Source organism: Rhea americana, unplaced genomic scaffold, assembly GCF_003343005.1.
Source record: "Rhea americana isolate MKP2758 unplaced genomic scaffold, rheAme1 scaffold_87, whole genome shotgun sequence".
Classification (NCBI taxonomy): Eukaryota; Metazoa; Chordata; class Aves; order Rheiformes; family Rheidae; genus Rhea; species Rhea americana.
In genome coordinates, this window is record NW_028187055.1 from 1,739,811 (window position 1) to 1,754,430 (window position 14,620).

General features: G+C 37.3%; 1 protein-coding gene across 2 annotated transcripts in view; it reads right to left on the reverse strand.

Annotated features, from left to right (window-relative positions):
• The window catches only part of ZNF407 (zinc finger protein 407), a 351,735-nt gene that overhangs the window by 97,179 nt on the left and 239,936 nt on the right, over positions 1–14,620 (reverse strand). For both annotated transcript variants that reach the window (XM_085323770.1, XM_085323769.1), the window contains one exon: positions 3,812–3,990. In XM_085323770.1, coding sequence (XP_085179896.1) covers positions 3,812–3,990 — 179 coding nt within the window. The remainder of the gene's footprint in view (positions 1–3,811; positions 3,991–14,620) is intronic.

Below are 14,620 nucleotides of genomic sequence, written 5' to 3' on the forward strand. Positions count from 1 at the left end.
GAATCTTGCCATATAGACAAGCCCAAAGAGAGCACTCAAAATAATTTTCTTTATCAAATAATCTCATAAAAAATCACCAGAATGATAGTCATCATCATGATCTGACAATGCACTCACTTGGTGTGTAAATTTTTAATTTAAAATGACAAGCTTTCAGCTTTGCATGTTTATACCGAGATTTTGATTCAAATTTCATTATTAAAATGACTGTACACTACCCTAACTATCAAGTAAGTCCACCTCTGTTCTGGAACAGTTAAAAACCTATCATTGTCTTCAATCTTCATGTAATTTTTTAAGGAAAATACAGTGTGGATAGTCAACAATCACTACATTTCTCCTTACAGAATTTTAAATTCAGTATAGATGTTGAGAAAATGAGTCAGAGAAAAACAGTAAACAGGCATAAACTCTTAGACGACTGCAGTGACATTTCAAAAACTGATTTGACGATCTGTATAAAAATTACAGGTAAATTGCATAAGTTGGTGGTATTTGATCTAGTATCTAGAAAATATGATCCATAATTTTATTATTAGTTTTGAAAATGTACATATCACTTTGTAGGCTTTGCATGAAAAGTTTGTTCTTCAAGTGCAGGACATGTTAAATACTAAAGACAGAAGCATTCTCTCAGTTGCCATTGTTTTAAAGCAGGTAATGATACTTCTTGAGGTCTGTAAAGAATAGAGTTTTAAAATAAAACATTTCCTTCTGGGATGAAGTCTGTAGCAAAAGGGGAAAGCAACTCTGCAGACCTGGCTTTGTAGCATTTCCATAGATTAATTCCTCACGTTATGAGGAATTACAAAATATAAATGGCTGTCACCTATCAATTGCARTATCATTCTTATTCATGCAGAAACTAACCCTTTCCCCAATCTACCTGCCAAGGCCTCTCCTCTAGAAAAGCAGCTTGTTCAAGATCTTTGCTGCCATTGACCCCACCCATAAAGCAGTATATTAATAGCCAAGGAGAGCTGAACAGAAATTAGTATTACTTCAAAGAGCATTAACTTTGCATTACAAATTCAGCTGATAATCTCCACTTCACAGGTAAGAAAGAGGCTTGAATTTTACTCCCAGCCACACCTTAAAGGTAACCTACAACTCTGATCTTGCTGAATTGCCACAGAGGAGTTTCTGACTAGTCTTCTATTTCTATTCTGCTCAAAGAAGCAAAGGGGATGGCTTTCCTGTTACAAAGTAATATTAGAACACAAAAGAAAGAGAAATAAGTTTTAGTTAAAAAATTGATTTTGTATGACACTTTCGTATTCCTATCATCCTTAACAGTTCTATATCACATTTTGCATTCTCTGTGGATACAGGCAATGACCAATACACAATCAGTAACCATGAACTAGACATAGAACAAATCTTAGTTTGATAAGAAATGTTAGTCAGGGCTCTGGAGTTATTCCCTCATTTCTCTAAAAATCTTCTGTAAAATCTTTAACTCTCAGGTGTCCAGCAGGCAGAAATAGATTGAAAAGAAGAAATGAAAAAGCCTTCAGTTTAACATCTGAGCTGAATGCACAATTACCCACCTATGTCCTGCTTTAATAGTGCTTCATCCTGAAAGGAAAATACAGTATTGTCCTCTTAGAGATGGGATTACGCAAACAGTATTTCAACATACCTTTGTGGTATACTAGTTCTAGGCTAGCCTAGTAATAATTAGGTGGCAGCCAGTTCTTGCTAGTTCTAATATGTTTGTACAGTACCCCATTAAGTGCAAGGGGATCTCTCCAGTATAAGGATTAATATATAGAAAAACACACAATCTTTAGTATACAATACATTTATAACAATTTTACCTGCACTACTAAGATGAACAGGCTGAATAGCTTTACCATAGTATGCTACCATGAGCAATTCATTTACCTACATATATGTCTTGAACAAACAACTTGGAAACTTAAAAAGATTTTGTAATTTTGGAAAAATGTTAGTAATTCTATCAGTGTTTCCTTTTTACATATAAATAATGTGTCTCTGCCTATTGAGAATATTTGAATCTTTCATATTATTTTAAGTTGAATTATTGTAGTAAATAACCAATATTGTCTAGATTTAAGCTCTGAGTTGAATATTCATTCACTTTAGTCAGAAATATGGTGAAATGTGATCAGTTTTCTGACCTATTTTGAAATTGGTGTTCTGCCAACTGGCATTTTGTTTGCACATCCAGATATTATCCACCATATGTTGACATGACATGATGATTGGTTCCAAAATGAAGTGGAATGCTTGGCAAATAGGAATATATGGTACAAATAATACACTGCCTCTAGTCAGAAAAGCATTTTGAGGAGACTAAGATTTTAAAATAACTTTAGTTCACACACTGCATAGTGCTAAATAAAAGCTCTCTAGGTCAGGTATTTTACAGGCATGTGGCTCTCAAATTTATGAGATCAAGTCCTTACAGAAGGAGATTCAAATGTGACACAACAGTACTAACAGTAGTACTTTAATGAAAGATTAATTTGCATCTTAGGCAGAATTTGGCCCACATAGCTTTCTGCTCCTCTGGATTCACTGACTCTTCCTTCTTGCCATCTGCTCTCCTTTTCCCACTGCTCTGACTTGTCTGCCCTCCCTGTGATGTCTAAGTTATCTGTCTCTCCCGAATTAAGATCAYGTTTCATTCAAGCTCCAGTCTAATTCTGTCTTACTGCTCCTAACATCTTTCCACTTAAATCTTCTTATTCTACTATCTTGATATYCCTGTTACACTTCTGCCTTCTATTTTGAACCTTACAATCTCTGGAAAAAACTGTCTTGTTCCTAAACAGAAAATAGCCCAAGTTTGTTCTTTCAATTCCTGTTCCCAAAGTGTTTTCTGATTTGCTTTCCTGAAGTGACTTCCATGTGTGTGCTTTCTAATATAAAGCCTCAAAACCATACGTACCTGGTTGATGGATCTTGTGTTTTGTAGTAGCCCTCTTTTGCCTTTTGTTTCCATGTTCTTTGCTCAACTTAGAAAGAAAACTTTTGCCTATTTTCAATCTCTGTAAAGCACTGTGTAAAACTTTACTGTAAAATTAGTAGTARTAATAAAATATGGGGACAAGGCACACAAAATATTAATTCAGATTTATAGGTGAGTCCCTTTAGGTTCTTTAGGTAGGTCATGTGCTACCAAAACCCTTAGTTCTTTCTTAAATAAGTATTTGAATAGTACTGTTAACATCAGCAGAACTATTCACATATTAAAAACTAAGCAATCACTTAACTGCTCGCTGTCTTAGGRTTGCAACACAGTGTCTGCTATGTTATTTGACAAGGCTGGCACCTTTTCCGTATTATTTTAATTATTCTTTCTTCTTCTAACAGTAAAGATTCTGCTTCTCTGCTGTTGTATTTTTTAAAGTTAAATATTATCTGCTTTGTTGTAATGAAAACTAGAAGTTTTTAGGTGGTACTTTAATTCACCATTGCATTTCTTAAGGAATTTTGCTTTTCTGTTCTATGGGGGGAGGGGAACAGAGGGAGTCAATACAAACATTAAAAACCAGTATTTCTCCATAAAAGGTTAACTAGATTTCAGGATGAGTCATCTAAATAGCACACATTTCTGATGCTCACACCTAAAACTGCAAGCTTTGTTCGTAAATTTCAATACTTAATGCATCACCTGCACCTCTTGTGAAAACTTGAAGAGAAACAAATCCATCTTAAAATCATTTTCTTCTTCAGATTAAAGAATAGTAATATGTACGAGCCAGCTTTCTTACTGTAATCATTTAAGCACAATTATTTAGAAAAGTGAAGAATTGGCAAACGAAGAGAAGAACGGCCTTACCAGCATGCAGGTATGCCAGATCAGGATTTTCAATGTCTGGGTGTAGTTCTTTCAGGTGGTTACGAAACTCCACTGGGATGTTGGTTCCATAATCACACTTAGGACAGTTATACATTTTCACTCCTTCATGCTTTCCTGTATGTAAGATGTGTTTACGGATGTTTTCAGCACAGTTGGACCTAAAAAGTAAGAWAAAAAAAGAATTGTCATATAATAATCTACTCACTAGCAGACATTCAAGCACTGGCTGCAAATAAAACCTAGGGCTATGACAGAAAATGAGCAGAGTCACTGCAAAAGCTAATTTTTCACARTCTGCCCAATTCTTGTGTCCCCTTGAATTTTGCATGAAAGTTGTCCTTTGCATGAAAACTCCCCAAACTGTTTCAGATTAACCAAGCAATGTATTTAAACAAGAAGCATTTAAAAATGAAAAATTTCACATTTGCAAATGTTGTACATTTTTTATTTTTCTGGTTGTTGGTGATAGACAGAAAGTAAGCAAAACTCCTTAACCCAGCAAAGCTGATTCTTGCTTAGGCATTCTGAGCTCTAGGCCCTTAACTCAGCCCAGCTACAGAGAGGCATAGATACCTGTAGCATTCTTGGTGGAGTTCATCTGCTTCTTTCCTACACATTCCTAGACTCCACAGGAGTTGTTGTGACTGATTTTTATAAGAATATTCCACTAATTCTTACCTCATCTTCCTAGTGATCGCATAAGAAAAAAAAGGGACATTCTCAAGTTCACATCTTTTTCAAAATATATATGGATTCTGATTTGTTTCTCAAACATGAGTTCTATGTAGGGAGTTGAGTTTTCATGCATAAATTCAGGATACATATACAACTAGTTTTATGCACTTCAAGTATCAAATGCATGTATCAAATACATAATATTATTTCTGAAAAAAGTGAAAAGAAATCTTACATTTTATCTACAATATTCCATATTATGATAATAATTTTTAATTTATAGACTTTAAAATTTTGATTCTCTCTCCAAATTTAATTTACATTAGAATTTCCTAATTACGCAAATCTCTGATGAAGTCCCTATACTATATACAACTTTTTAATTCTTTCTGAACAGAAGCAACCAATATATTTCTTCCTGGAACAAAATAATGGCCTGTGCACATGCCCTTGTGCCCAAGAAAGCCAGTGGTCTCCTGGGCTGCATTACGAAGAGTGTTGCCAGCAGGTTGAGGGAGGTGATCCTGCCCCTCTACTCAGCCCTGGGGAGGCCTCATCTCGAGTACTGYGYCCAGTTCTGGGCTCCCCAGGACAAGAGAGACATGGAGCTACTGGAGAGAGTCCAGCGTAGGGCTACGAAGGTGATCAGAGGGCTGGAGCACCTGCCCTRTGAGGAACGGCTGCGAGAGCTGGGCCTSTTCAGCCTGGGGAAGAGAAGACTGAGGGGGGATCTTATCARTGTGTACAAGTACCTGAAGGGAGGGTGTCAAGGGGACGGGGACAAACTCTCTTCAGYTGTCCCGTGTGACAGGACAAGAGGCAATGGGCAGCAATTGAAGCACAGGAAGTTCTGCCTGACCGTGAGCGGGAATTTCTTCCCTGTGAGAGTGACAGAGCGCTGGACCAGGTTGCCCAGAGAGGTTGTAGAGTCTCCTTCTCTGGACATCTTCAAGGCCCGCCTGGATCCAACCCTGTCTACCATGCTCTAGGTGACCCTGCTTGAGCAGGAAGGTTGGACTAGATGATCTCCAGAGGTCCCTTCCAACCTTACCCATTCTGTGATTCTATGATTTATTTTTTATAGACTTTCTTAGTATTACACCCTATTAATGTTGGCAAACTAAGAACATTAACCTAGTTTAACTTAAAAAAACCCCACTCAGCTGAAATACATAAATATGTAATATTTAACATATATTTAAATAAGACAACAGTACTATCTTGAGCAACTGATTGTCTATGTGCCACTGTTACAGATACCACTGTAACAGGCATCTAAAAAAGACCCCCAAAATAAACCAGAAGTAGCAGCTTGAAGTTCTGTTGGAGTGCTTGTCTCTCCCTCGGAGATGCTCATAGTAAAGCTGGTATCTGCCTTACAGTGCTGCCAAAGCTCACCCTCTGTCATGTCCATCTGCTATATAACAGTATAATGATCAGACTCTTGAGAATGTCAGAGAAGACACTTATGTTCACTGAAAAATATGGGAAAGCTTGGTCCCCAGCATCTTTCAGGATTTGGCCCATCCAAAATTATAATGCTTATAAATATTGTTAAAGTAAAATACATATTTTATAAAAATAATAGTGTACACTGCAATGAAAGCACGAGACAATCTGGTAACCTTCTATCATGGGTTAGACTTTAAAAGGGCAATGGATTAAAGCAGAGCATRGAAATCTCAAATAAAATATCTATGTCCTTTTAGCTCAGCTATCAGACTATGTTAAGGAAAAATATAAAACCTGTTTTAACTTTGGAATAGTTCTGTGAAATGTATAAAAGATCTGTGGAAGCCCATGTTAGAGTTGTGAAGAAAACTCAGTCAGTTCAAGTCATAAAAGACCAGTCCTATCTCCTTTCATCTGTGAATTTGCTCCAACCACTTTAAATGGAGAAACCCCAAATTCTCATTTATTTAGCCATCAGTGACAGTCTGTAACTAARTGTATCAACATACTAATATATTCATCACAGAAAATCTAAGTTAAAAAAATATTTTTCTGTACAATGAGCCCAGAAAGGCTTAATACAAATGAGGAATAGAAAAAGATCACAAGGTTACAAATGGTCTCTTGTATTAGGTTGCAATGCAGGAATTGTAATCAGAAAGTAAACCACGAAGGTAACAACTGATAAATCCAAGCACTTTGGAAGCCAATATCTTTAAATATGACACGGCAAAAATGTACTGTTCTTTTTTTTAAACTATTCAGTGTGCTTTGACTGCCTATTTCATTAGGATTCTTCTCCTGGGTACTGTACAAATATGTTATTATATGTCTGACACAAAAAACCACCAAAAATCCATGTATGTGTGTACTTGCATCACTTCATCTCATATGACTAAACACAGAGGTCTCTGATTTTAAACGGCAGTGTATTTTCATTAAGGCTATAAGATGATAAACATCTAACTAAAATAGTATAGCACTGCAATAGTAACGTTAAGCATTTGACAGGCTTTGTGTTATAGAATTCACTTCCAGGAGTTTATAAACTTTGAGATAAAGATTCCCTTTGTCTTCATTTGGCAATGAAGAACTTAATCCAAAAGAAATTGTAGAATAAAGTCTTTCTGCTTTTAGAGTTCCACTCTGAATTTCGGTAGCAAACAAATAAATATGTGAAATCCTGTGAACAGGATAAGCATTCAATATAGACAATTGATCTGAAGGTATAGTCTATGKGTCTTCATTCAGTGCTGATACAGAGAAGCAGAACAGAATGTCCCTTTTTTCTACCATTTCTTGCAGTGAGTCTTCCTATCTGAAACAAAAAGTTTATGAGATTTGCTTCAAACTCCATGACAATTATGTGCAAGGGAAGTGGAAGGTGTCCTGTCAGTGCTGTAACATGGTGAGAAGGGAGGTGGGACATATTCCTAAGGCATGTTGCAGATGAACAGGAACTGTGAGGAGCTGAAAAGCTCATCCCTTAATTCTCATGCCACAAGCCTGTTTGACTTCCTCCATCAAGGACTGGTTCGTTGAAAAGTGTGTAGACCCAATTTCCACTGCATATGTCTGAGAGAGCTCCACCTACATATCATTTCTGTAAAGGACAATCCTGTGAAGTAAGGGAGAAGGATGGCAAATTTCTCCCGAGAAATGCAGGTATAGCTAAAGAAGAAGGGAAACTTCAGCTGAAGTTTAAAAAAAAGGATTTTTCCTATAATGTGCATGTACAGCATTCCATGTACCCCAAAACAGTTCATATCACTGTTCAAACGGCACATTGCATGTTGCCATTTGAAGTCAGTTCCTATCTATCAGTTATCTGCCTTTCTTTTGTTGCTCCAAATCAAAGGTTGCTGCATCTTCAGGTATTACAAACAGGAAATGACTGGTAAATTGTAGAACTGTACTTTCCTCAATATGAACAATACACGCAAGATTGAATTAAGTTAATTTTGATGCTTTGTCACTTGTAACCAAATTTCAGAATATTGGAAAACACCTACAGAGGAACGGCGTATTACTACAAAAAGACCTGGGTAGGTATATCAATCCAGACTGATACTCAGCTTCAATGGACACCTCCAGTGGCACACTATTACAGTCAGTCTCAAAGCTTCTCCGCAGTGGCACTAAAATCAAACTTTACTATTGCCAACATGGGAACAAAACAGTTTACTCAGCTTTTCAGTAGCAACTGTGCTTACACAGGCAGCACCCTTAAACTGACCTGGAATCTCAGTGGTGGCAGATGGCCCCCACCTTCTTCATCTCAGTCTCCTTTGTTTCTAAGCTATTTTGATCTGCTTTCCTGGGATAGTGGAATGGAGAAAAGTGGAAGTTTAGCAGTAACACAAAATGTCTGCATAGTCTGTCTGCAGTTGCTTGCCTTGTCTTCCCCACTCCCATTGCCTCACTACTACATTTATATAGCAGTTTTGTTTCCAAACAATAGAGAATTGCGCTAAGAGCAAGAAATACAGCACATAATCTACAGGACAGTGGCAAAATACATGTTCTTAGTGCACAGAGCAAAAGTTCCCATAAATGTCTTCATCCCTAAGATAGAAAATATAATTGTTCATGTAACCCCTAAAAGTAGCTTAACTCTTCCTACACAGATATTTGCTCACTTGCATTGGCAACCTATAGTTGCCACTGCCCAGACTCCTCAGCAAGTCTAGGTCTTCCCCACTGAAACTAGCAGCACTGTCAGGGGGCTCTGGGACCACAGAGCCCAGACCCACACTTTGCATGAGGCAGAGGCAGGATTTCCAAGTGCCACATCAGCAGCATGGAAGTGCAGAAGGAACAATGCAGGAGGAAGGGAGTTTGTGCCAAGTGAGGATGGTTGGTGCGAAGGTCCTCACAGTATGTCCTAGCTGTGGCTTTAGTCCTTTAGAGGTAACTAACCTCTTACTCCTCTCTCATCTTGCTGAGCTCAGCCAGGCAGCCCCTCAAGAGTAAGCAGAACATGCTGTACGAGGACAGGCTTCAGACATCACTTGTCCCTGGAGACAAGTCCTGTGGCTGGAAGGAGAGGGTCATGCTCTGCCCTCCTCTCAGCCAGCTGCACTGGTTTCAGCAGGCCAAGTAAACAAAATAATTCAGTAGCTAACGGCAGGGCTGCCCAGTACTGGAGATATTTGCTGCTCTCATTCTTTATGTGTCATTCTTGACAAAGTTCATGAAATAAAGAAAAATTCATAAAMTATCTATCAATTCTGAGGTAACTCATGCAGAATAGAAATGCTTCTAAATTTTTAAAGGGTTTCTACATGATAATAATATTAGCCCTATATTCAACAGCTAAACAAAATATAGTAGGAAGCAACCTATTTTTATTATGATGTTTAACTAATAGGAAACTGAAAATGGAACACTCTTCCATTATGCAATGCCTGACATTTTCAAAAAGATGCTAACTACAAGACATGAAAATGGAAAGTTTCAGAGGTGCAAATAAGGCAAAATGTTAATTATCTAGCCCACTAAGTTTTAAATATTTTAGCATCTTGCAGGGCTCATATTTGCACAAAAATGAACTGTTTTCAAAAAATTTCTCCAGAGTATTAGGTACAAACAGCTTTTTTCTGTAGAGGAATGCATACAACCTAAAGGACTTTTGGCAGTTCCATAGATGTCTCTATTTACAACATGAAAACAAACATGGTGATACAGCCAACTAAGTGAAGAGATTTCTATTTTCCCCTGTTCATCAGTATAAATAAAATTCACTCTTGTATAGAGAGCACTCTGAAAGTCTTCAGCACTGTTTATTCCCTGCTACAAAACCTGTAAGAAATACACAGAAATTGCAAGCAGTATTCAGTATTATGATATAAAAATATCAAAGCCTCTAGACACTTTCTTCCAGAAATATAAGCAGTTATTATGAAAGCAAACTTCTGATTAAATTTCTATGCATCATCATAGATTCTTAACCTCAATTATTAATCAAAATTTGAAGATGTCTTACTCTCATAAAATGTCAGTTAACCTGGAAAACTAATTGCCTTTAATTACATTATTGCAGTTTTGATTTAAACTCAAGAAGGACAGCCATAGATTTTTAGAGACTCAAGGTATCATAAGGACATAATGAATACTTATTTATTTATTTAGCCTGACCTCATGGATAGCAGGGTTCATAAAGGTTTACCTAGTGATTCTTCTATCAAACCCTAACTCTTTCTGGAACTAAAATATCATTTTCAGGAAGACATTCTAATCCAATGGAATGTGATGGGGAATCCATTGTACTTGTAGGCAAATGGCTCCATAGCTGATCATCCTCACTTTCACAAATCTCATCCTATTTCTAATCCTGCTGCTTCCAGCTAATAGATRCTGTTACATTTCATGTACCTTCTGCTATCTTGAACTATCAAATCTTCTACTGAATAAGCTATAGCGACTGAGTTCCCTTAAACTCATTTTGATAAATCTTCAGATTCCTCTGAAGTTCTTCTCAACTGTAGATGTTTTAAACTTTGAATACAAGAACTGAACATGCATTTCACAACAGTGCTACACACACAGACAACATGAATCCTCCTGTTCTGAGTTCTCCAGCCAAATCTTGAATTGTGGAAGCTCCTGGATACTCCTCTATGCACTAAGAGCTCAGGTTCACTCATTTATATGCCTGGACCTTTCAGTTTCTTTCAGTGTCACTTCCCAAAATACAGTCCTTCTAGCCTGCCTTTATTTCTTACTCAGATCAAACTGTATGAAAACTAGCGATCTGTAGAGTGATGGTAAACAACCCAAAGGGAAATATTTTTATGACAGGAAARAAACAAACACCTCAATCTGAGCTAATTACATTATAGTCACAGGCTTATTTAATCCAAACCTTTACAGTTATCCTGCTCATCTTACACGAAACAAAGAAAACAAACAAAACAAAACAAAGATCCTCCCTAGTGTACTCAAAATTTATTTACATTTCTGTTTTTTAAATAAAGTTAATTCAAACTAGTTACAATGTCCTACACAATCTGCATACACCACAAGCACTGTTCAGAAGACAAGTTTAAGATGTGTCAGCTTACCTCTTCAGTGCTAGAGGTGAATGTAGTATTGCWGAAGAAACAGAAAAAAACCCAGTGGCCCAAAAGGCACTGTGAAATGTCTTGAAACTCATATTTTTACCACTTTTACCATTATATAATTATCATTCTATATTAACATATGTACTTGTATATCACGTGTATATAACATTGTACATTTTCTTAGTACTCTTATTTCCAGCACCTCAGGTACCTTTTCCTTGCAGTTTTCCTTTGCACAAAGCAAAATTCCTCTCTCCTATTTAGGTTTTAAATGACTAGGGGGAACAATCACGCAAATACAAGCGCTAGTGTTTTACAATAGACCTCAGTTATCAAGTGGGTTACGATATTATTGCCAGAATTAGCAGCATACAGCTCCCAGGGACCTCAGGAGGTCAACTACAATATGCCCAATGCAAGCTCTGTTCTGCCCATGTCAGTTCTGACAGACATCTCTTTATCCTAATCCTGAAGACCTCTGGTGGACAGTAGTAATGAGCAGCCAGGGGAAAGCAACATCTTAGACCACTATAGCTGTTTCGGCAGTGAACATTCACCCACAGCTGATGCTTTCTGAACATGGTAAGAGAACACGACTGAAATACAGACTCGAAGTTTCTTAGAAAGTCACACTCTAAAACTGGATGGCAACACGCACTGCCACGTTTTACRTCTATTGCCATGTATTACAGGCACTGGTACTCAGATAATATGAAGTAGTCCATAAGGGAGAGAACAACACATTCACATGTTTTAGTGAGATTTTATGATACAGTTAGTTTCACAGATAAAATAATAAAAATATATTTGGGATTTATTCTGACAGTATTATAGTAACACCCGGGCATAATAATTGTAATGTTTTCTGCTCTTCTACATTTACTGCTTTGCTTTTTTTTTTCATAATGATCTATTTGTTATGACATACAGTATGTGTGACAGATGTCCAATGCTGGCTGCTAAAAAGTAACAGAGCCCTGTAGGGAAGCAGCAAAAACTAGTGCGTCAGCACTAAAAAGGATGGAAGATTGATAATTACTGCTTGTATCTCAGCTCCATTCAGCAGACTACCATGTCCAAATTGTAATCTGGCCACAGATCTACCATTAAATTTATAACGAGTAAACATCCCACTTTCAAAGAATTGATCATTGCAAATACATGTGCTAGAAAGAGTTGATCACAATAGCCAAAATTAACTCTTTTATATGCAAATACAGAATAATTCGTAATTCTGAAGGGAAATAAGAAGTGATGTACTCTAGCCTGGTCTACCTCCTAGGAATCTGTAGGCAGGTTACAACTCCGCACTCTGAAAGACTTACTTAAGTGTAAAATCAGTGCTGGCATCTACATCTATTTACAAATTTTCAGTTGGAATACTTCCCTGAAAAGAATGCTCATTTTTCAACAAATTTCAAAACATAAACTTTATTTTAAAACATAAACTTCATTTTTGTGGAAGAATACTCTGATTCCAAGAAAATACTGTCTTCCTGCTTTAAATGCCCCCCTTAATTCTGTTTTCTTTAGGAAAAAAAAAGATAAATGGATAAAAACATGGAAATTATGGTCAAACTACAGGAATTGGGAGGAGCAGGTGGAAAGGATGCAAAAAGGAAGGGAGGTATGCCTCAGCTGCTGGCCTGTCGTGTGTAGCCTACTCAACCTGTTGCAAAAGGGAAAGATGTAGGGGAACAGTGCGCTGCTCAGCGGCTGAGAGCCTGCCCATGTGACTCTTTGGAGAGAGCAGCAGTGTCTRCTCCTACTGGATAGGAAAAAAGAATTAAAACTAAAAGCAAATTTTTTCATAGGAGTGGGCTCCTACTGAAAACTCTCTGTAACCTTTAATAGCATTCCTGGTCCCTGTGTCACTGCAGACACAGAGAGCCCTGTAATGGTCTGGCTCACAGACTCACTAGATCAGCCTGACTGCAGTGTATAAGGGATGCAAAGGTCTGCTSAGCGCAGTGCACTGCTGTACCATGTCAGCCAAGGTTTCAGTGGCAGAAATAGCAGGTGGAGTTCATCTATTTCTCAGTAACTGAGAATAATCACGCTATTGTTCATGGGATTCCCCACACCCCCTTTTCTTTCTTATTGAAATAGATAGCATAAAGTAGAATTCAGTTTGAGAAATAGCATCTCTGCAGTGGTATAAGGACAGAGACCGGGATTTAAGCATCATAGGTCCTGATTTAGCAAGGTACTTATGCACTTGTGCAACTTCAGTACAAGCAGTCCCATTGACTTCAAAAGGATGACTCACAAGCTTAAATTTATGTACATGATCAAATACCTTACTGAAATGAGGCCATGGAAAGCATCCATTTTTTAAAAAAGCTAGGATGAGTTTAATTGAAGACACACTTTTCCTTTCAACATCAATTTTTTTCCCCATTGTATTTCATTTAATGACCACATAAAGTTAYTCTGAACAATTCTGTAGGCTCTGCTTGTATATCCTCTGAAATTCATAAAATATTTTCACAAATATAAAAGTGCAGACGGAGCCTCCGAAAGGGTGAGGAGTCTGGTAGCTGCAACGAGATGAAACTGGACTCCTAATGTCGCCAGAGTCAGAAATGATAGCAACAGACCCTAAAGGCTGCCTGTCAATCTCAGATGCAGATGGCACTTCTTCCAACTGGCCTTTGTGTCAGATCCTTCAGCCATTTTAGTGACAACATAGCTCCCTAGAGGGCAGATCCTGTTGCTTTGCAGCCTGGTTTCATATCCAGAGCACTATAGTCTGTACAATCTCTGCTCTAAGTATTTTTTTAATGCTAATATATTGCCTCTTCTTGTCCTTTCCCAGGCTGAGCCCCCCTATGCAAAAAAGAGATGGTCATTTTATTTCTCATTTCAAATGCTCTGATTTATCTTTGGAATCAACATTAACTGTCTGAAAGATTCACTTCTGTTATGCATGCCAAAAGTATATATAAAATCACTGCTAATAAAATTTGCAGATGACACTAAAATTGGGTAGTATGATTAATAACAATGACACTGCAGCCATATAGAATGAGCTGTATGGTTTCATAAACTAGGCCTGTTCAACAAAAATACATACAAATACAATAAAATATTAGGTCTCACACCTTTGCACAAAAGGATGCAAGTAACTTACAGAATGAGAGAACATACTCTGAAAAGCTGTGACATTGAAAATGATTTAGGGATTACTGGACCAACAGTTTAATTTGAGCTTCCATTGCAATGTAATAAGCAGAAAGGTCCCATGTCATCTTTAGATGTATAAACAAGGAGGTAGCAAGCAAATGTGAGGATGTAAAGTTCCGTTTATGACACTAGGGAAACTAATTCTAGAATAGCTACTTCCCACATAAGTGCCTACCTTTTAAAAAGAACACAGCCACAAAATGGCTAACAATAGAAATATGAGGTAAGAATAAATAAAAAAAAATAAAGAACTCTGCTTTGCTTATTAGACTTGAGCTTAGAGCATGAGTAACTTAACAGAGAACAAATGCATGATATTGAGGCATCTTAACACAGAGAAAAGCTTTAACAAAAGCAATGACTACAAGTTACAGACAAATTCAAATGAGAAGTAAAACACAATTTCTTCAGA